The sequence below is a fragment of the Aquarana catesbeiana genome, linkage group LG01, assembly GCF_042186555.1.
Source record: "Aquarana catesbeiana isolate 2022-GZ linkage group LG01, ASM4218655v1, whole genome shotgun sequence".
NCBI lineage: Eukaryota > Metazoa > Chordata > Amphibia > Anura > Ranidae > Aquarana > Aquarana catesbeiana.
The window spans coordinates 641682012-641705520 of record NC_133324.1 but is presented as its reverse complement, the minus strand read 5'-3'; the positions used below and the strand labels follow the sequence as shown (position 1 = coordinate 641705520).

At 41.1% G+C, this 23509-nt stretch overlaps 1 protein-coding gene across 6 annotated transcripts in view; it reads left to right on the top strand.

The window, feature by feature from the left end:
• LOC141109728 (hematopoietic prostaglandin D synthase-like) overlaps window positions 1-18890 on the top strand; it is a 65419-nt gene extending 46529 nt beyond the window's left edge. For all 6 annotated transcript variants that reach the window (XM_073601056.1, XM_073601050.1, XM_073601051.1 and 3 more), the window contains 4 exons: window positions 4215-4307; window positions 7267-7367; window positions 10141-10233; window positions 18665-18890. In XM_073601056.1, coding sequence (XP_073457157.1) covers window positions 4215-4307; window positions 7267-7367; window positions 10141-10233; window positions 18665-18829 — 452 coding nt within the window. In that variant the 3' untranslated portion in view covers window positions 18830-18890. The remainder of the gene's footprint in view (window positions 1-4214; window positions 4308-7266; window positions 7368-10140; window positions 10234-18664) is intronic.
• Window positions 18891-23509: the final 4619 nt, after the last annotated feature.

Sequence of the window (23509 nt, the reverse complement as noted above, 5' to 3'; positions counted from 1 at the left end):
CTTTGTTTGCAAAACCTAAGGACTTTCACCTAAATGTACATGTTTTATGTTATGAAAAATAACTCAGCGGAGTTATAGCCACATGATCACTGTTTGGTAATGTCCTGGCAGGTGAAAAACTGTCTAGTGAGCTGATAACTGAGGTCTCGTCCAGGAATTTTTGCATCCTGTCATTAGGCTCTGAATGATGACACAGTGGATGTTATGCTACTTGTTTTAGTGGAAAGATAAATATTCTGACTACAATTTCCTGACTTTAGATAAATAGAAAATAGTAGGGACACTCATGGGTTTTAGTATGTGTCCAAACAAGAGGAGTTTAATCGGTTAACCATTTTGATGAATCATAGTCCATTCCATAGCGCTCTTCAATACCTGACTATCTTTCCACCCTTAAAAGCTAAAATTCACCTTTTTTTTTCTTCTAAATTCCAGCTCCCCTATGAACCAGTATTGCATTATTGTACCTCTTTTGCAGAAAAGAAAAAGCTTTCTATTCGTCCTACACCTAGCCTCTACCTCAGTGTCCAGATTGTTGTATAAAAAACGTCTCCATTACTTCCTGGATGGCCCTTAGGTTGGGAAAACCATTAAGATTTAGGAAGGAGGCGACTAGCTGACCCTATTAACACACACCCTGCACTTACCTTCTTCGAGATTGCCCCCACCCACCTCTGCAGGTGCATGGTTTTCCAATGCAATCAGCGATCACTGATTTTACTAAACACACAGCTGTCAATTTTTTTCTACCTTACCCCCATCTTGCATAGATCATTCATTTGGCTGAGTGTGCAGGAGCTGAGCAATCAGACAACAGCCAATGTGGAGCAGAGCTTTTGTACTGAAAACAGGAGAAATGTGTCATGGAAGTCTGTAAAGTTCACTATATAAATCTGTGTGCACTGCGCTTAAAACACCAAAATGATAAATAATAGTGCTGCTACTTATATCAATGAATACACACCAACAGGTGATAAATAAAGATATAATTATATAATTTTTCACAGTAGCGCTCAAAAAATATATAAATTAATTAACATATATAAATGTGTCCATAAAGCATAAAACATATATTAATGTTCATAAATTGAAATTAAAAAAGTGTGAGAATATTTTGCAATTCCCCACAGAACAGGAAGGACAGTTAACTTTAATGTGAAAAGTTGAGTGCAAAAAATTGATGTTAAAACACCAATGCCTCCACCACAGTGATAAGTGCTACTTCCACTCCCTTAGAAAACACGCCAAACATGAGAGTGAATGCAGGACTGGTGCAAGGATTTTTGTCACCCTAGGCAAAACCTCATTTTGCTGCCCCATTGGCTCCACCCCGGACTCCACCCCCTTTGCCCTGTCATGTGACAGAAGGCGTCACTATACAGGAAGCATTGGCTCTGCTTCCTCTAGCACTGGCTCCAGTGCTGCACCTCTAATTACACTCTGGTCAGACTGAGTTAGTTACATGCTGCAGCCTGCAGAGCACGCAGACGCAGAGGGAAACCAGCGGCCGGGTGCCCCTAGGCAGCAGTGCGCCCTAGGCGGCTGCCTAGTTTGCCTAGTGGTAGCACCGGCCCTGAGTGAATGCTAACAACACTCAGGAGTTAAATTGAAGAGCCTCTAATAGACGCCACACTCCATCCAAATGCTTGACTTCACACTCCACATGTAGGAATAAAAAGTGAAGACAGGGAAGGTGATCTGATGCGTAGTGAGTGAAGGAGCGGTGAGATCGCAGCACAGTGCCACCCGGCATGACTTGTATAAGATAACATGAAGGTTTGTCTGATTTGTATCTGATGCACGTGCAATATCATTTTTTAAAAATGAATTACGTCAAATGTGTGGCATCTGTAAGCGGCTCTTCAATTTAACTCCCAAGTGTATTTGCCAAACACGAGAGTGAATAGCAACATCATCTGGCTTGTTTTCTAAGGGAGTGGAAGTAGCACTTTTCACTGTGGTGGAGGCATTGGTGTTTTAACATCGTTTTTTTGCACTCAACTGTTCACATTCTGCATGTCATTCATGTTCTGTGGGGAATTGCAAGAAAGCTCACCATACACTATACAATCTGATTGTACAATCTCCTTCAGACATACCATTAACTATGTAGTGAGAGAACCTGACTGGTGTAGATGGTGTGTCCTCTTATTATATAGTTTTGGTAAATCTAGATTGTATAATGTATAGCCACCTTTATACACCTAAAATGAACTAGTTGCATTTTTGGTGCCACTAATTGTTAACAGTATCCCAAATGCAGAAGCAAACACACATTTTGCCATGTGAAAACGAGCGACAAATGCAGCAAAATGCACAGTAAACAATGTGCAAACCGCAACATGCCAAAATGTCCCATGAGCTACTTTGCCAAGTGTAGGACAGCCTATTAAAATTACCACAATGCTGGGTGTAAATGGGGCCTGAAAGTGAAATTTTTGTGTTTACACAAGAACAACGAGGCTCCATTCACATTTGTGTGTTTCTGAACGCAGGGCAAACTGCACAGAAAACCCGTGCATTGCCATGCGTTCCAGAAACATGCTGCAAATGCGCAGCGTGCTTGCATTACCATGTAATGGCACCCCGAGTGTGAGTGACAGGCATGCATTTGCCGTGGAACAAATGTGCTGCAAATGCACCAAAAAGTGTGATAAAAAAACGTACCACTCTCCGCTCCAAAAAAAGCTCTGGAGCTTCTTTGGGGCGATTGTTGCATGTAGGGCAACCCATTCATATGAATAGACTGGCCTATGCATGATAAGTAAAAGCACTCCAAAACGCCCAAAAAAACCACATGCAGAAATGTGAGTTCCCGCTACGTGGAGATGTGAACGGGACCAAGAAACTGATGGCTGAGACAGAAAAGACATTAGAAAATGCTTGTATTTATTATGAAAAGTGAAATTCTACCCAAAAAAGTTGAACTTAGCCTTTAATTACTATCTGTCTTGTTTTTTTTCAGAGCCTGGTACTCTAAGGGTACTTTTACACTGGGGCGGTGCCAGCGTTAGCAGTAAAGCGCAGCTAGTTTTAGCGGAGCTTTACCGCTGTTATAGTGCGCTTTCCAGCTGCTAGCAGGGTGCTTTTAACGCCCGCTAGCGGCCGAAGAAAGGGTGAGAAGCGCTTGTGTTTTGTGGCACTGCCAAAGCGCTTTGCAGGCGCTTCAGCAGCACTGCCCATTTATTTCAACGGGCAGGGTGTTTTGGGAGCGGTGTATACACCACTCCCGCACCGCCCCAAAGATGCTGCTTGCAGGACTTTTTTTCCCCTCCTGCAAGCGCACCGCCCCAGTGTGAAAGCACTGGGGAGGCTTGAGAGGCGCTTTTCAGGTGCTATTTTTAGCGCTAAAATTCCTGACAAGCACCCCAGTGTGAAAGGGGTCTTAAAGTGGTAGTAAACTTGGTAAACAAACAATAAAATTCCTCCTGCAAGGCAATGTTATATTGATCTAGTATGCATCGCATACTAGCACATTATGTGAAACTTTCCTTAAAATGAAGCCCTCTAGCAGCATGCTGTCACTGCTGACAGGGCTTCCATTTTCACCCAGTCTTCTTCCGGGTACGCGGGCTCCTGTCCTTTGAAGGGACGATCTGCAAAGATGTCACTCCCACGCATGCGCGTGGGAGTTGCTGTTCTTGGCACAGGGCTAATGCACTCTAAAGGAAGGCATACCCATGCCATTCCTTCAGAGTGCATTCATCGTTGAAATCACTGGCAGCTTCACAAGTAAATATCTCCTAAACAGTGCACATTTAGGAGATATTTACTGTACCTATAGGTAAGTCTTATAATAGCCAATGAACCAAGGGAGTTTACTCCCACTTTAACATTTTGCTAATGCTTTATATATGAGTACTGCTTGAATTATAGAAGGAGGGAATATATGCCAAATGCTGGTCTACAAAATGTAACTGTTAGTGCAAATGACAGTTCTCTGCTTTGCTGTTGCAAGAGCGCATGAATACAGCTACAATCGCCTAAAGTCCATCTTTTTCAAACCTGGATAGATATGCGCTATGATCCATCAAAATGTTGGAAAAAAAAAACTCCATATTTGGACACATACTCCTGCTCAACTTGTGAGTGACTCTACTACTTTTTATCTACTGTTGCTGCTTTGCTGCAGTTCACCTGGGAAGATACTCACTGGACAGTGTGCAATGACTTCCAATGGATTTTATGTTATGATTTCCACTTTTTTTTTGCAGCCTACCCATTTGGAAAGCTCCCAGTTTTAGAAATTGATGGAGTCATCTATAATCAGAGCCTTGCTATTAGCAGATACTTGGCCAAACAAGCAGGTAAGGTAATTTATTATAGCAACCTACTGTTGCAAATTGCCATAGTTAAAGGTTTAGTTCTTAAAGTGGTTGTTAAAGCTTTTTACCTTCATGCGTTAAGGTAAAAAACCTGTGTGCAGCTTCCCCTGCAGCCCCTCTTGATAATTACTCGAGTCTGATTTCGATTCAGCGATGTGCATGAGAGCAGGGGCTCTCCTGGGTCTCTGCATCCTCATTGGCTGAGACACAGCAGCAGGAACCATTGGCTCCAGCAGCTGTTAATCACAACCAGTGAGGATGGAGTGGGTGGGGCCGAGTCTCGGCAGCGAGCAAGCAAGAGTACCCCAATAGCAATTGGCATGTCAGGAGCGCCAGCAGGGGATCAGAGAGAAGGAGGATTGGGTCTGCTCTGTGCAAAAAAAAAGAGCAAAAAAAAAAAAGAAGCAAAAAAAAAAAAATACACCCCCACAAGACCTTACTATCACCTTAAATCTTGCTGCAGTTTAAAAGTAGCTTTCAAATAATAGAGAGATGTGATACATCACTTAAATCACTAGTGACACTGTGTGAGGAAATGGAAAAGTGACAAGTGCAGCGCAGAGATTTCTGTAACAACTTTGTTTAAGCATTAAAGCAGACAAGTAGAAAATGTCTGCTTAATGGTGAGGGAAGGATGTGTAAGAACTAGGATGTTTGAAGCAGATTATTCATTTCAAGGTCAAGGATGTGACATATTCAAAGAGGTTTTCCACATTATGTAAAGAGCTGACCCAAAAAGAAATAATACCCACTCTTCACTAAATGGATATATATATATATATATATATATATATATATATATATCTATATCCATTTAGTAAAGAGTGGGTATTATTTCTTTATATATATATATATATATATATATATATATATATATCTCCTCCTAATGAACTAAATGATAATCATAAAATATGTAAAGCTCCAACAGCCAAAATCGCCGCTGCAATTAACGCCAAAAAGTATAAAATAAATGTAGTCTATAATACCTCATACAGTGCAGTGATATATACTTGACAATAAAAAACATTTGTTATACTGTATATCACTGTGCTGTATTATATGAGGCATTAAAGACTTCATAAAGAGCTAACCTATGTTCTAAATTCTGCACATTGCTTTATGTTTTTATCTCCCGATCTCCATGTTCCCTTCCTGCTTTTGTCCATGTTTTGCTCTTTCAGATTTCACCTGCAGTTTATCTAAGCTGGCTATACTTGTTGGGTTCCTTGCAACCTACAGAGTGTATGTTTTCCTGTATAGACAGGTGGTATGTGTCAGCATCGGAAACAAGTCAGAGGGATAATCGTCAATTGTATCTGTGTGCAAACAAGGCTAGGGCACTCATCTGACACGCCCTTGTACTTGACTGTCATTCCACGACTGTTTTCAATAGAGTTTATGTGGACGGGAACCATAACGTGGAAAAGCTCTTTTAAGTTTATGTTGTTCTATGTGCTGACAGTGAGAGTTCTCTGCCCAGCTAATTGCAAGTGATACATTTGTTAATACCCAGCATTACAGAGACCCTGTCACCACATTTGGCAGGGTCCACTAATTACATGAAATGTGCTACTCATGCTGCCTGGAGTAGTAGATAAATCATAAAAGTAACACATAGCAAACCCACTGTCTTAAAGGATAAGTTCATCTTTAGGAACCGTTTTTTAAGGTGAAACATGTAACATGTTTCCAATGCTACAGCCAGTGCGCGACCCCCCCCCCCGACAGCAGTATGGAGAGGAGTTTCCTGTACTAGCTGTCACTTTTTAAAATCAGCGTGGCCGCATCATTCATTCACACAGCTCTGTGTGTGTGAATGAACTACAAGTACTTTGCGGCTGTCAGATTGTATCTGCTTGCCCTTATGGGATGTACAGGCACTCAGATACTCTGAGAGATTTGAAGGAGACCTGCTTTGCATCAGAGATCTGCTGATCGCTGGTGCAATGCTTTACAGGCTACAAAAAAACTATAATAATAAATGCACATTTTTTTACCTGCAAAAAAATGTGCATTGATTATTTTTTTCTAAAAAGTGTACTTATCCTTTAATTGTAGGTCAGCAGCTTTGACTTCCAGGCTTTGGAGATTTTACTCATACAGAATAAATTTAGTACAGCACAATCATCAGTAAAGTAGTAATATAACATACATAAAACATAATATGTGTACCAAAAAGAAAAAGTCTCTTAATATCCATGTATATCAAACACAATTCACCACTTCTTCCCAGAAACGTAAAAGAAAAACCAAAACATTTCAAACCTATAAATAAATCCTTAGATCAAATACTCTTGCCACCTCTGTGTGCAACGATCACAATGCCCATACGTCTGCTGCTTCGTTCCTTCGAAGACCTACGCCCCACACTGCATCCAGGGAGGGAAGGGGAGAATTTACTTACAGTAGAGACTGCAGGTAAGGCTCCCATGACAGAGCCTCCTCTCCACCAAAGTGGGGGCGGTGGGCCAGGGTAACACTTTGACATGGACTCCACCATTTGGTCATATATCTCCCCTCGAGATGTTTAACTCGCTGGCTGCCCTGGTCCAGGATGGGGCTGTCGTAGCCAACTCAGCGTGTATCTAAAGGTCTGCGTGTGCTTGTTGGCCTGACTGGGGTGACCATTGGATCTAGATTTTCCACCCTGGCTGTTAATTGAAGATCTCCGCAGGAAAAAAACTGAAAAAAGCAAGAGAAAACAAAAAAGGCTTATGGAACTATAGGTCCCAGTAGGGAACCAGGTTCTAACTCCTGAACACTAGGCAGAATAACTGGCTTTGAACCATATATCCCCTAGATACAAGGGATGACAGTTTAAATGTTTATCTGTTTGGAAAGCGCTGTCATCCCTTATATATAGGGGATATATGGTTCATGGTCTATGGTGATTTGTAGTTCATGATTTTTACAAATATGGTTTCTTGTTTCTATTTTACAGGTCTGACAGGAAAATCAGCGCTGGATGACCTTAACATTGATATCATAATTGCTAATTTGGATGACTTGGTGACATTATTTCCTTGGGAAGGTGAAAAACAGGTATGGTATTTACTGTAGGTTCTTTAGAAGAGTTTACAACTACAGACCAACATTTTTTTTACTGTATTTCCTAGGAATAGGGACTGCACAATGACAGGGACTGAAGCCAGGTGCACAATTCTACCCTCTTGAGCTTTATAGACCTTTTTGTTTGTTCCACTAGGAAATACTGGTGTTTCAGCACCTGGCTTCTGAATTTTTTTGCATGTACCAGGTAACTATGTTGAGGGTGGAATTGGTGTCTTACATAAGGCAAGTATGCCAGATATCATTGGGAAGCTATGTTTTGCCAGGAAATCAGATATGAAGGCATTTTTGGCAAAAAAAACAGCAACAAACAAAATTAATCAAGATATTTATATTTTATTAACTTTTCAAACATTCTTCAAATGATTGCAGAAAGAATACATAAACCCCATAAACTGTCCCTCATTTGGAACAGATTCCCTCTGTTCCTCATTTCTCCTCAAATGCCTATTTTATTAAACTCCAAGTGTATTAAAGTGATTAGAAACGATCACCTTGTAAAAAAACATAATAAGTTTAAAATAGAAATTAAAAATGAAAGGCAAACATGTTTGTATAGATATACAAAAAAACATTATAAATACCCTTTTTCCTTTTTTTTTAAAATAAGTGATCGCATTCCCTTTGTTCTTAGCTGCATAAGAGCTGGGGGAGGAGAAACAGCAGAACATTGAGTTTCACAGTGAATGGCCGTGCAGCACAGGTGTCAAAACAAGTCTGATCATTAGAGGAGAGCACAATGAGTTCCCAGCATAGCTAGAGAACTGACCATGGTGTGTCCTCCTGCTTAGTGTGGTCAGTTTTTAATAGAAAAGCTAGGGGACTGGCAGGAACACTGGGGATTTCACACAAAGGAAGCAATACAAAGAGAACAGGAGATTTTTTCATACAAGTACATGGTACAGCAGGCACATATCATGAATATGAAGTGTTGGAGGTAACAAACACTTTAATCTGTGTAAATACTTGTCCTATTTAACTGCCAAGGTTATTACATTTTTCAAATTATTGCATTTTTTGTTTTAGTACACTGCATTCAGGGCTGTGCAGCTGTCCCTGTGTACTTGTCAAACTCAGATGTGTGGGTGTGTCCATACAGCCACTGTGTCCCAATTTACTAATATAGGCTGTCAGTAAGTAGCTCCAGGTGTGTAAGGAAACGCCTCATTCATGTTGTATGTGCCTCAGGGCCTGTATAAATGAGGCCTTAAACACTAAAAATCCTTAGTTTTTTTGTATGACTTGCAAAACTCAATAAGAATATAAAAAAAAAAAAAAAACACTAAAATAATGGAAATGTAGCAATGCAAAAAAGCTGAAATGTATGTTATGTCACTTTAATCATGATCCACAAGATCAGGGGTGTGTATTTTGCCTAAATATTCTGTGTTATTATTTTATTTATTGAAAAGGTTTTTTTTTCTGACAAATACATACAACACAGACAAAAACCCCATCAAAATACAGAATAAACCACATTCACAAAAGAAAAATGCCAAACCTAACCTAACTTTACATATTTAAAACATAGTACATTCTGATCTATCTATCCAATCCCATCGGTCCATTTGCTTTAAAATTCCCAAGTGTGTAGTGTATTTTAACCAATTTGGTACCCAAACCCATTTTGCCCAAATCTTTTAAAATTTGTTTAAAACACCCCTATGCGGATGACTCAATTGTTCTATCTTCAAATTGAAATTGACTGTTGATATCCATTCCATAGCTGTCGGTGAATGTAGCAAAATCCACTTTTGTGCAATTCATTTTATGGCAAGAAACATAAGTGCTGTCTAAATATTTGTTTACTCTAGGGTGTTCTTATACATCTTACTAATAGCAGCGGCACCTTCACATACACCTAGAAGTGTTGAGTGGTGCGTGGCGCAGACTAGTTTATTATCATTGTTCTGCTTTAAGCCCCAATATCAGATTAACTTGGTTTCTGTAATAGTTGTTCATCTTTCCAATATTAGCGCTTGGAAGATATGTGATTATGAACATTTCTATTTTAATTCAAGCAAAAAGAAAAGGGGGGCAGTGCCTACTTTCACCAAAGTAACATTTCTCACAGTGGAAAACTGTCATAAGAGAAAAGTTAGCCGACATATTCTTCTGTAAATGCTGATTATGTGGCTGTCAATCTGATGCAGTGGCTTCAATATATCCGAGTTACAGACCTGGAACAAGAATAGCTTTTTGAGTTGCCCAGGAATAAATGTCTACCAAAACTTCTCACAACTGCTGTACATTTTAGAAGACCTGAGAAAGTATGGATGCTGCTATTGGCAATGTCTTCTGAAAATGCTAGTTCCTCAAACTATCATGCAGATCCATTGCTTTTATTAGTTTCTGACTTGCTGATCTGGAACATTAGTGACTTAACTCTGCCCTGTTCTTTATTTTTTGTCATGAGGCAGTGTCTCTAAAAGCACTGAAGTCAGATTCAGCAAGCGACTTAACACTGAAGGTAGTCAGTTCTGCATTCATTTAATTAGTGCTCAGACCCAGGTACAGATTTAACCAATCCCATTCAGTGGAGCAAACTAGAAAAGTTCCCGGTCAAGCTACAGACCAAGCTGACCCATGGAGCCCTATATCACCAGGAAGAAAAAGTGTTGTTGGCTGTACTATAAACAATCCCAAAATACACTGAGGATTTCTTCAATTGCAGGTAAAGGAACATTTTAAAATGTTACAATTGAGCAGGAAAACTTTACTCACATAACCCCATTTTGTACCCTAGAAAATAAATGAGTACATGGAAAAGAACTGTCATCCAGTCCTGTCTGGCTTGGAGAAGGCTTTGGGTGACAAGAAATGGTTTGCTGGAGACTACGTAAGTATCCTTTTTTAAAATGGATAGTTGCATGGCAAAGGCAGCACAATCTTCGTTTTATGTGAAAATAAAGCTATAAAAAGTTTACCATGTCTTAATAAGCCACAGAAACTATTTTATAAATGAGATGCACACAGGCAAAGGTTAAAGTGTAACTTCACCTAAAAGTGTTTGTGTTTGCCTCCTCACCACCTCCTCTTTAGAATATGGCACTCAGTTTTTTTTTGGAGGGGGGGAGCAGGTACCTGGTTATAACAGGTACTTGCTCCCACTTCCGCCCAGGTCACCTAGGGAGAGTTCACCCCCCTCTTCACCTGCAGCCTTCTGGGACACATCACAGGTCCCCAGAAGACTGCGGGACCATTCACAAAGCACAGCACGGCTGGCTTACTCAGGATGCTGGTGCTAGGGGCCCAAAGCCTAGTAAAGAACAGGCTCGAGTGAGGACAGCACTGGACTCCTGAACAGGTAAATGTCCTTATATTAATAGTCAGCAGCTACAGTATTTGTAGTTGCTGACTTTCAGTTTTTTGGGGGGGAGTCTGAAGCTCCTCTTTAAATAAAATGTGTTAGGTTTTTTGAAGTATGAAAGCACTGCTGAGTTGCAGTCGCAACAGGGTGTCTGCAAAATCTGTCCTTAAAGTCTACGTTTTTTTTACTAAGTGCCCTGGAAGACACCTAGAAAGGTGTGCTCTGCCCTTGAACAAACATCACTTCGGGTAATTGGGCACAATGTTTTTTTCCATGTTTGTGTGGTTTGTTTGTGGTTCTTCAGTCTTTTCACAAATCAACAACATACAGGTATGTAGGCCTCCTCCTCAACTGGCTCAAGTTAGTGACAGTAGTAGGAATTATGTGAATGGAAGAGGAATTTGAACTTACCTTCCGGTGATTAGACAATGGCAAGCGATTGAGGATACACCCCTTAGGCACCTCCCTTATAACCCTTCCCTACTCCTTGAGTGCCTAGTTTTGTAGCAATCAATGCAGGGTAACCAAGGAAAGAAAGGGAGAGTGACCTGTGTCCTGTATTTTACTCCAAGATATATAATTTACTACTAGCAAGTCAAAATTTCTCTTAATCGTACAGTACAGGACACAGGCTTTTTCATAGACCCTGGGAGGTCCTCAAGCAATGAATAAGAAGGGAGGGCAACAAATAGGTAAACAGAACTGTGCCAACAGGCCCAACAACAAGGATCAACAGACCCAGCCAGAGTGCTGCTGGAAAAACCTTGCGGCCAAAAACTGCATCCTCAGAAAGTTGGACATCCACCTGGTAGACCTTTGCAAAGGTTAGTTAGGACCTTTCAAATCTAGGCTACGGACGCTTGGTGCCTAGAATGCCCAGGAAACCTACACTGGCCTGGTGACATGGGCACGTAAAAGCTCTGGAGGAGATTTTTCCTTGAAAGCTCTAGTGATTAGATGTCTTTTTCATCGAGCATTGGTGGAGTTCGAGGCAGGAAGTCCCTTTAGAGCTGCCGAGGAAAGGACAAACAGGGAATCCATCTTCCTAATCAAAGCTGTGGCTTTGAGGTAGATTCTTATGGTCCAGACAATGGAAAGCAATTTCCTTTGGGTGCTTTGAAGCAGGGCATAATAATAGTAGGACAAGGGGGGTTATTTACTAAAGGCAAATCCACTTTACACAAGTGCAAAGTGCACTTGAAATTGCACTTGGAAGTGCAGTCACTGTAGATCCGAGGGGGACATACAAGGAGGATAAAAAACAGCATTTTAGCTTGCACGTGATTGGATGATAAAATCAGAAGAGCTTCCCTTCATTTCAGATCTACCCCTCAGATTTACAGTGACTGCACTTCCAAGTGCACTTTCAAGTGCACTTTGCACATGTAGTTTGCACTTGTAGTGCAAAGTGGATTTGCCTTTTGTAAATAACCCCCTATGTCTTCATTGACGTGAAAGACTGATACCACTTTAGGTAGAAACTATGGATCTTGGGCACAATACTACCTTGCCATTGTGAAGAATTAGGAACAATTCCTTACAATAGAGAGCTGCCAACTCAGAGACACATTTGACAAATGTAATAGCAACCAAAAATGCTACTTGGCAAGAGATGTAATCTAAGAGGATATTGTTTTTTATATAGATGTAATCTATATAGGATGTGTTTTTTACAGGGCAGTGACAAGTTAAAAACCAAGGAAGCACAGGGTGCTGCAAGGGGGGGATTAATGCAAGATACACCTTGAATAAAGGTTTTGACGAGGGAGAACTGGGCCATATATTTTTGAAAAATAATTAACAAGGCCAAAACCTGTCCTATTGCAGTGCTTAAGGCCAAGTTTTGGTCAAGACATGATTGCAGAAAGGCCAGAATGCGCAGAGTAATCTCTAGGGTTGAAGCGTCTGTGTTTTCACTAGGCAAAGAAGGATTTCCAAGTACAATGGTAGAAGCTTCTGGAAGTGGCTTTTCCTGCTGTTAGCAAGGTAGGAATGACAGACTCAGAGACTTTCTGTCTCCAAAAAACATTTTGACCTGAATTAAGACCAGGAAACTATCAAGGTATCTAATGCCAGCTCTAGGGGGTCCTTGGACCTGGCCACAGAGATAGTTTGTTGTTGTATCTAGAGGCCTGGATGTCCTCATCATGGGTCCCCCATTTCTGATATATCAAGTTGGAGATGAGTAGGTTAAGAACAGTGTCAGCTGATATAATCCACTTTCAAGTTGTCCAGTCCTTGGATGTGGACAGCAAAGATCACCTCACAGCAAGTCTTTGTCTATGAGATTATTATTATTACTTTCTTCAGGACTGCTCCTTTGATGGTTGTTGTAGGCCAGAGCCATGGCATTGTCTGATTGAACCCTGATTGGGTGACCTTGGAGAAGGTGGGCCCAGTGATGCAGAGCCAACTGTAAGGACTGCAACAGACTGGGACACTGTTCCCCATCTTAAAAAAATGGCATCTGTAATCACTTTTCAGCATTAAGGAAGGAAGACTTCCCTATTGTTAAGGCTGGGCTGAAAAGCCACCAAGTAAGGGAATAACTTGTTGGGCTGGACAGGAGCATCCAGGTTCCAGGTCATTAAAATGCTGTGTTGTAGAGGGTAGGAATAAAATTTGGCTAATGGTACAGCCTCGAAGGAGGCTACCATGAGGACTAGAATTGTTTATGAAGAATCTCATTGTGGGATGTCTCTTTTGGCCTTAATTCTCAAGCTCTGGGAGACAGAATTTTTATCTTTGAAAAGAAACCCTTTGTTTGGGATGTGCCCAGCACCAGACCTAAGTATTCCAGGTGAAGAGAAGGCTGGAGAGCAAATTTTTGGAAATAATCCAGAGAGTCTGGAGCAATTGTCTTGTGGACAGCTGGAGGGAGATGAGACCTTCAGGACAAGGTCATCCAGATTACCTGTGACCTGATGCCCTGAGTTCTGAGGGGGCAAGAAGATGTTAGGACTTCTGTGAATGCTCTGGGAACAGAGAATAGCTCAAAAGGCAGGGCAAAAAAATGGAAATGATTCTCTACAGTGAATCTACATAAAATGCTGATAAGGTGGATAAATGAGAATATGATGATATGCCAGACATTCCCCTTGTTTCAGAGAGGCAATGACTGACCTTGTAGATTCCGTGAGAAAGTTAGGAATATGAATGTATTTGTTGAGGAATTTTAGGTCCAGAATAGAACAAAAAACGCAGTTGAGCTTTGGTATCGTGAACAGGTTTAAACCTGTCTTGTGGAGGTACTGGCAAAACTATTTCCTGGGACAAGAGATGGTTCAGATCATTCTGCAAATCTGACTGTCCTTGGCAGTTTTTGGTTGATTTGAGAGACCAAAGGGGTAAAGGAGTATAATTTTTAAACTATTTTGCACCCCTTTGAGTGGGACCCACAGTTCTGAGGCGTTTGTTCCCAAGAAAGAAAAAATTGTAACAGATGCCCCCCCCCCCCGCTCTTAAGAGTGAGGGTGCCCCTTCAGTGGTGGGCTTTTTGGCCAAATTTTTCACTGACATAATGGGCTAAACTTAGGTTTTATACAGTGTCTTGAAAAAAGTATTCATACCCCTTAACATTTTCCACATATTGTCATGTTACAACCAAAAATGGAAATGTATTTTATGTGATAGACCAACACAAAGTGGCACAAAATTGTGAAGTGGATAGAAAATGAGAAATGGTTTTGAAAGTTTGTTACAAATAAATATGTCAAAAGTGTGGCGTGCATATGTATTCAGCCCCCGAGTTAATACTTTGTAGAACCACCTTTCACTGCAATTACAGCTGCAAGTCTTTTTGGGTATGTCTCCACCAGCTTTGCACATCTAGTGAAAATGTTGCCAATTCTTCTTTGCAAAATAGCTCAAGCTCTGTCGGATTGGAAGGAGACCGTCTGTGAACAGCAATTTTCTTGCTCAGTCTAAGTCTTGCCACAGATTCCCAATTAGATTTAGGTCTGGAATTTGACTGGGCCATTCTAACACATGAATATGCTTTGATCTAAAACATTCCATTGTAGCTCTGGTTGTATGTTTAGGGTTGTTGTCCTGCTGAAAGGTGAACCTCCACCCCAGTATCAAGTCTTTTGCAGACTAACAGGTTTTCTTCTAAGATTGCCCTGTATTTGGCTCCATCCATCTTCCCATCAACTCTGACCAGCTTCCCTGTCCTTGCTGAAGAAAAGCATCCCCACAACATGATGCTGCCACCACCATGTGGGGATGGTGTGTTTAGGGTGATGTGAAGTGTTTTCCACCACACATATCGTTTTGCTTTTAGGCCAAGAAGTTAAATTTTGGTCTCATCTGACCAGAGCACCTTCTTCCACATTTGCTGTGTCCCCCACATGACTTCTCGCAAACTGCAAACAGGACTTTGGCTTTTATTCAACTGTAGCTTTCTTCTTGCTACTCTTCCATAAAGGCCAGATTTGTGGACTGCACGACTAATAGTTGTCCTGTGGAAAGACTCTCTCACCTGAGCTGTGGATCTCTGCAGCTCCTCCAGAGTTACCATGGGCCTCTTGGCTGCTTCTCTGATTAATGCTCTCCTTGCCCAGCCTGTCAGTTTAGGTGGACGGCCATGCCTTGGTAGGTTGCTTCATACTCTTTCCATTTTCGGATGATGGATTGAACAGTGCTCTGTGAGATGTTCAAAGCTTGGGATATTTTTTTATAACCTAACCCTGCTTTAAACTTCTCCACAACTTTATCCCTGACCTGTCTGGTGTGTTCCTTGGCCTTCATGATGTTCACTAAGGTTCTCTAACAAATGGGCTTCACAGAACAGCTGTATTTATATTGAGGTTAAATTACACACAGCAGGTGGACTCTATTTACTAATTAGGTGACTTCTGAAGGCAATTGATTCCACTAGGTTTTAGTTAGGGGTATCAAAGTGAAGGGGGCTGAATACAAATGCATGCTGCACTTTTCACATATTTGTAAAATATTTTTAAAACCATTTATCATTTTCCTTCCACTTCACAATTATGTGCCACTTTGTGTTGGTCTATCGCATACAATCCCAATAAAATACACTTACGTTTTAGGTTGTAACATGATGGAATGTGGAAAATTTCAAGGGGTATGAATACTTTTTTAAGGCACTGTAGACACTAAGCCTGGGTACAGTGATTAGGTGCACTGTATTTTGAAAAAGACAAAAGCTCCTGAGGAGCTAGGGCATCCACAGAAAAGAGACGAGCAGAGTAGAAGGTAATTGCTTTGTTAGGGCACATTCCTGGAACACAGGATCACATTGGTTATTCATTTCCCTAGTCCAATTAGTTTGAAACACAGTAATCACAGCAAAAACTAGTTGCAGGGCTGGGCCTGCAAGTGTAAAAGAAGCATTTGAAACTTCCTATCAGCAGAATCTTTGAATGAAGGAACATCTAGCAAGATGTGTGTTTAGGACAGACGGCAAGATCAATTGCCAGAACACACCTCTCATTCCACTGGATAGAGTTTGTCAAGGATTTTTGGAAAAGTGAAAATTTTTTTATCCGGTCATCATTGATCTCTCTTCTAGGCCAGATTTATCAGAACCTGGACAGAGGAGTTGGAGAAGGGCCTTGGGGGTTTTGGAGCCCTGTACAGGGATGGCTGGATGGTGACACAGATGCAGAAAAATCTGCCTTTGTTGGGAAGGGTTATTGTCGCTTGCCTGAAATTGAAATCAAATGCAGAAAATGGTGTTAAAAATGGGGTCATGCACCGATGCAATGGACACATTGCCTTCGGGAGAGCGAATCTACTTCTGGGATTTTTCAGTGGCTCCCTTTTGCTTGGTTTCTGTCATAAATAAGTGTGTGAGGGTATTCCCCTGTGGGGTTACCGAGGTGCAGATATATGGTAAGCTTATCTGGAAGGAGTATGCAGCAACTCGGGTGTAGCCCTTCCTGTAGCAAAGTCCAAAAAAGCGTTAGAACTGCGTGAGTACCTTATAAAATTTTCAGGCAGAATGGTACCTCTGTACAAGCTGCCATTGTAGAGCTGTAGGCAGTGTGGATGAACTACACTTGTGCTGTTCATTCAGACTGCAAGTAAGTCTACCTCTGTGGCTAACGGTGCCTGTAGTTTATTAATTCACAAGAAATTGCGAATAAATGAGGCAGTTGAATAGGCAGAGCCTCGCTTAGCCACACTACTATTAAAAGGGGGGGGGGGGGGGTCAGGGGAGAAGGTGCAGGAGCTGGAACATGTTACATGTTCTACCCTAATAACAGGTGGAATATGTAACATGTTCCAAAGGTGAAATTATCCTTTAATTAATACTGTTAACTAAGGGGCATTGAGGTCTCATTACAATGTGATTTTAGAGCTTATTGCACATTACATATTGTAGCATGATAAGAAGAGATGCAGTTAACATAATACAGAATGGACAAAAATAATGCTGTGCATCAAATGGCACAATCTACCTAATCATAAGAAGAAGGACAAAAAGTAGACAGGATAAAAGATCTTATCCACAAAGGTGAACAAAGACAGGCTGCTAACAAGACATAAAAGTAACTGGATTTACATTCAATAACTACAGGTATTTAGAAATTGCACAGGAATCCACTTAAAGTGGAGGGCCACCCCCAAAAAAAAAAAAAAAATGCTCCAAAAATTAAAAAAAAAATTTAAAAAAAAGTGAAAAAAAAAATTTTTACTCACCTGAAACCCTTGTTGCTATGCAGTCTTTCTAATCTGCCTCTTCCTATTCCGCGGCGTGTAATGCTCCTCGGTGAGCAGCCCCGTTGCCTTCTGGGAACTGTGTGTGTTCCCAGAAAACCACGGGGCCATTCACAGAGCGCTCGCGCGTGCGCAATAGGAGGCTCCACTGCCTGTTTCCCTTACTTAGGATGGCGGTGCCGGGACCCGAGAGCCGAGGGACGGGTTGGCCTCAGGTGGCCGACATCGCGGGCACCCAGGACAGGTAAGTCTTCTTTTTTAAAGTCAGCAGCTACAGGGTTTGTAGCTGCTGACCTAAAAAAAAATGTAGCCGTCCGGAATTCCACTTTAAAGGAATCCCGTGGCAAGAACATGGCCACTGCTGACTTTGTGAAAATGCTATTTTCTTACCGTCTTCAGAGATGTTGACCTGTAAAAAAAACACACAGATAAAAAGTTTCAATTTTCCTAACTCTTGAGTACTGAAAGCTATACTGAGTACAGCCTGGCAACTAGTATTTTTTTTGAAGGAGAGGTCACTTTTTTACTTCTTTGCTAGTTTTCTTTTAAACAAACTGTCATTATGAGAGCACTTATAGAAGAGTTAAAAGAAAAGTATAGCCAAAGCCATTTTGGCTGTACTTCTGGAGATCCCAAGAGTGCAGTTCATTCTGCACTCCTGTGACCCATTTTCAGCTGACAGTGGGCTAAAGCCGCTCTTGGCTGACCTCACTCAACCGGTTCAGGCTTGGAAAAGATCCCAACTTTACAGTCGGGATCCAGCCAGGAGCCAGCCACTCCTGCCTCCTGCACAGGCCAAAGCTCCAATGAGTACTGGAGGGCAGATCAGAGAGCTGGTGACTGACAGTCACCGTCTCTCTGTTCAGTGAAGACTGAGAACTAAGCGATCAGCGGTCTTTGATCGCTCAGTTCTTTGTCTTAGAAGCGGTTTAGCAGCATCAGATCGATGCTGCATATACCTAGATAAGTAGGTTTATTTTTTTAAAACCATACTTCTCTTTTAAAGGAATACTTGTGACTTGTTTTGGTATATCACATGAAAGAAAACAATAAAAAGGTCTACAGGGACATGGAAGCATCTCCAGCAATTTGCTTTAACGGAAGTACACTCTTTAGATGAACTTGTGATGGCCCAAGTCTGAGATTGTACTAGTGGCGATAAACTAACTCCCATTTGACACTACCCTAAGCACCTGGGGCATCGATTTTTTTTAAAGTTCTTATCCTTTATGTATTAGACTAAATTTGACTAAATACTTTTTACTACCTATAGGTAACATGGGCTGACTTTTTCTGGGATAACTGTGTTGACATGTTTGAGTACCATCAACCTGGTTTTGCAAAAGCCTATCCTCATTTACTGGCTCTAAGAAACAGAGTACAAGAAATCCCAGAGATTGCAGCATGGATAAAGAAACGACCAGTGTCACAATTCTAAATTGTCTTCTGTCATGTTGTGGTTATTAAAAATTAAAAGATTCTGCTTGATCTAAATAAAACTTGCAACTTCGGTGTCCAATTTGTGTAAAAGTGTTCTTAATGTACTGTGTTATTAGTGTCTAAATGTGGTATAGATTTCTTGTTGACAGAAACCTCTCTAATGCCCCGTACACACGGTCGGACTTTGTTCGGATATTCCGACAACAAAATCCTAGGATTTTTTCCGACGGATGTTGGCTCAAACTTGTCTTGCATACACACGGTCACACAAAGTTGTCGGAAAATCCGATCGTTCTAAACGCGGTGACGTAAAACACGTACGTCGGGACTATAAACGGGGCAGTAGCCAATAGCTTTCATCTCTTTATTTATTCTGAGCATGCGTGGCACTTTGTCCGTCGGATTTGTGTACACACGATCGGAATTTCCGACAACGGATTTTGTTGTCGGAAAATTTTATCTCCTACTCTCCAACTTTGTGTGTCGGAAAATCCGATGGAAAATGTCCGATGGAGCCCACACACGGTCGGAATTTCCGACAACACGCTCCGATCGGACATTTTCCATCGGAAAATCCGACCATGTGTACGGGACATAAGTATTTACATTGCTTTGAATAAAAAAAAACCTTTGGGTCAATTTACATTTGTGTGTTGTGGTGAGGCAGATTAGATGCATTATAAGCTAAATGAGGTCTATAGTAACTTACAGTTGTACTCATAAGTTTACATACCCTGGCAGAATTTATGATTTCTTCATTTTTTTCTTTCTTCATTTTTCAGAGAATATGAATAACACAAAAACATTTCTTTCAATAATGGTTAGTGTTTGGCTGAAGCCATTTATTATCAGTCAACTGTGTTTACTCTCTTTAAATCATAATGACAACAGAAACTACCCAAATGACCCTGATCAAAAGTTTACATACCCTGGTGATTTTGGCCTGATAACACGCACACAAGTTGACACAAAGGGGGTTGAATGGCTATTAACCATTTACGGACCACCCGCCGCAGTTTTACGTCGGCTGTTTGAAGGAGGATATTGTTGTTATGGCAGCAGCTAGCTGCCGTAACCACGGTATCCTCTTCTTCAGCGGGCGGTCTGCTACAAGATAAAAGTGGTCTCTGCGGCGAATTCGCAGCGAGATCACTTTTATCGGCGGCAGAAAGGGGCCCCCCCTCCCAGTGCCTTCCGCCGCTTACCAGAGCCGTCGCAGCGGCGGAGGCGATCGTGTGTTGTCTCCTGTTAGGTATGGAGATGAGTGAGGGGAAGATGGCCCCCCACCTGTCTGCATATAATTGCTGAGTTGAAGCAACGTCAAAACGTCACTTCCGCCCACAGCTCTTAAAGGGTAATTTTTTTTAAATGATTTTTTTAAATGACAATTTTTTTTTTGCATTTTTAGTGTAAATATGAGGTCTTTTTGACCCCAGATCTCATATTTAAGAGGTCCTGTCATGCTTTTTTCTATTACAAGGCATGTTTACATGCCTTGTAATAGGTATAAAAGTGAAGATTAAAAAAAAAAAAAAAAAGACAGTGTAAAAAGACAAAATAAAAGGTAAAATTAATTAAAAAAAACAAAAAACACATTTTTAAACGCACCCCATCCCGACGAGCTCGCGTGCAGAAGTGAACGCACACCTGAGTAGTGCCCACATATGAAAACGGTGTTCAAACCACACATGTGAGGTATCGCCGCAATCGGTAGAGCGAGAGCAATCATTCTAGCCCTAGTCCTCCTCTGTAACTCAAAACATGCAACCTGTAGAATTTTTTAAACGTTGCCTATGGAGATGTTTAAGGGTAAAAGTTTGTTGCCATTCCACGAGTGGGCGCAATTTTGAAGCGTAACACATAGGGTATCATTTAACCCGGCATAACATTATCTTTCACAATATAAAAAAAACTAACTTTACTGTTGTCTTGTTTTTTAATGAAAAAAAAGTGTATTTAAAAAAAAAAAAAGTGCGCTTGTAAGACCGCTGTGCAAATACAGTGTGACAGAAAGTATTGCAACGACCGCCATTTTATTCTCTAGGGTGTTAGAAAAATAATGTATAATGTTTGGGGGTTCTAAGTAATTTTCTAGCAAAAAAAAACTGTTTTTAACTTGTAAACAACAAATCTTAGAAAGAGGCTCGGTCCTTAAGTGGTTAAAGGTAACCATCCTCACCTGTGAACTGTTTACTTGTAATTAGTGTGTGTGTATAAAAAGTCAATGAGTTTCTGGACTCCTGACAGACCCTTGCATCTTTCATCCAGTGCTGCACTGACGTTTCTGGATTCTGAGTCATGGGGAAAGCAAAAGAATTGTCAAAGTATCTGTGGGAAAAGGTAGTTGAACTGTATAAAACAGGAACGGGATATAAAAAGTTATCCAAGAATTGAGAATGCCAATAAGCAGTGTTTAAACTCTAATCAAGAAGTAAAAAATGAGGGGTTCTGTTGAACTCAAACCACGGTCAGGTAGACCAACTAAAATTTCAGCCACAAATGCCAGGAAAATTGTTTGGGATACAAAGAAAAACCCACAAATAACTTAATTCAATTTAATGAAATACAGGACTCTCTGAAAACATGGGGTGTGGCAGTTTCAAAATGCACAATAAGGAGGCACTTGAAGAAAGATGGGCTGCATGGTAGAGTCGCCAGAAGAAAGCAATTACTACACAAATGTCACAAAGTATCCTGCTTACAATAAGCCAAACAGCACAGAGACAAGCCTCAAACCTTCTGGCACAAAGTTATTTGGAATGATGAGACCAAAATTGAGCTTTTTGGCCACAACCATAAATGCTACATTTGGAGAGGAGTTAACAAGGCCGTTGATGAAAGGTACACTATTCCTACTGTGAAACATGGAGGTGGATAGCTGATGTTTTGGGAATGGTCTGATGAAACCAAGGTTGAACTTTTTGGCCATAATTCCAAAAGATATGTTTGGCGCAAAAACAACACTGCACATCACCAAAAGAACACCATACCCACAGTGAAGCATGGTGGTGGCAGCATCATGCTTTGGGGCTGTTTTTCTTCAGATGTAACAGGGGTCTTAGTCAAAGTAAAGGGAATTATGAACAGTTCCAAATGCCAGTCAATATTGGCACAAAACCTTCAAGCTTCTGCTAGAAAGCTGAGCATGAAGAGGAACTTCATCTTTCAGCATGACAATGACCCAAAGCATACATCCAAATCAACAAAGGAATGGCTTCTCCATAAGAAGACTGAAGTTTTGGAATGACACAGCCAGAGCCCAGACCTGAATCTGATTGAAAATCTGTGGGGTGATTTGAAGAGGACTGTGCACAGGAGATGTCTTCGCAATCTGACATATTTTGAATGTTTTTGCAAAGAAGAGTGGACAAATATTGCCAAGTCAAGATGTGCCATGCTGATAGACTCATGCCCAAAAAGACTGAGTGCTGTAATAAAATCAAAAGGTGCTTCAACAAAAAAATAGTTTACCCACTGGGCACTCAGGCTCTGTTTCCACTAGTGCGACTTTTCATGCGACTTGGGACTGAAAAGTCGCATGACAAATTGTTTCCCATGATTTCCAATGAGTACCGTTCATATCTGTGCGACTTCAAGTCGCAGCGACTTCAAAGTAGTCCCTGCACTACTTTGGTCCCACTTTGATGCGACTTGAGGTCTATAGATACAGGCATTGCTTCAAATCGCGGTAAAAAGTCGCGGTAAAATCGCGGTAAAAAATCGCGGCAAAATCGCGCGACTTTGGGGACGCACTAGTGGAAACCTAGCCTTAAACCCCCTTCATAACCAGACCAATTTTCAGCTTTCGGTGCTCTCACATTTTGAATGACAATTAGTCATGCAACACTGTACCCATAGGAAATTTTTGTCCTTTTTTTCACACAAATAGAGCTTTCTTTTGGTAGCAATTGATCACCTCTGGGTTTTTTTTATTTTTTGCACTATAAATGAAAAAAGACCGAAAATTTTGTAAAAAAAAAAAAAAAAAAAAAAAAAAAAAAGCATTTTTCTTTGTTTCTGTATTAAAATTTAGCAAATTAGTAATTTTTCTTCAAAAATTCTGGCCCCAAATTTATACTGCTACATGTCTTTGGTAAAAATAACCCAAATCAGTGTATATTATTTGGTCTTTATGAAAGTTATAGAGTTTACAAGCTATGGTGCCAATCATTGAAAATTGATCACACCTGATGTGCTGAAGGCCTCTCTCATTTGAGACCCTAAGGGTCGGTTCACACATGGGCAACACGACTTTAGCGCGACTTTGTACCGCGACTTCAACGCGGCTTCAGCGCGACTTTAGCGCGACTTCAGCGCGACTTCGGCAAATTACGAGGCGACTTGAAGTCGCCTCCATGACAGGCGACTTTGCCTGTGGCCAATCACCTCTCTGGGAGGGAGGGGGGGAGGGAGGGGTTTTCTCTGCAAAGTCGCTTGACTTTACAGAGAGATCCGACTTGCAGGCGACTTACATTGAGTTGAATGGGTACAAGTCGCCTACAAGTCGGATAGAAGTAGTACAGGAACCTTTTCTGAAGTCGGAGCGACTTCAGTAGTGTCAATTAAGACGCTCCCATTGCCTACCATGTTAATCTAAATACAAAGCGACTTGGGGCGACTTGGGGCGACTTGAGGGCGTACAAGTCGGATCCCAAGTCGCCCCAGTGTGAACCGACCC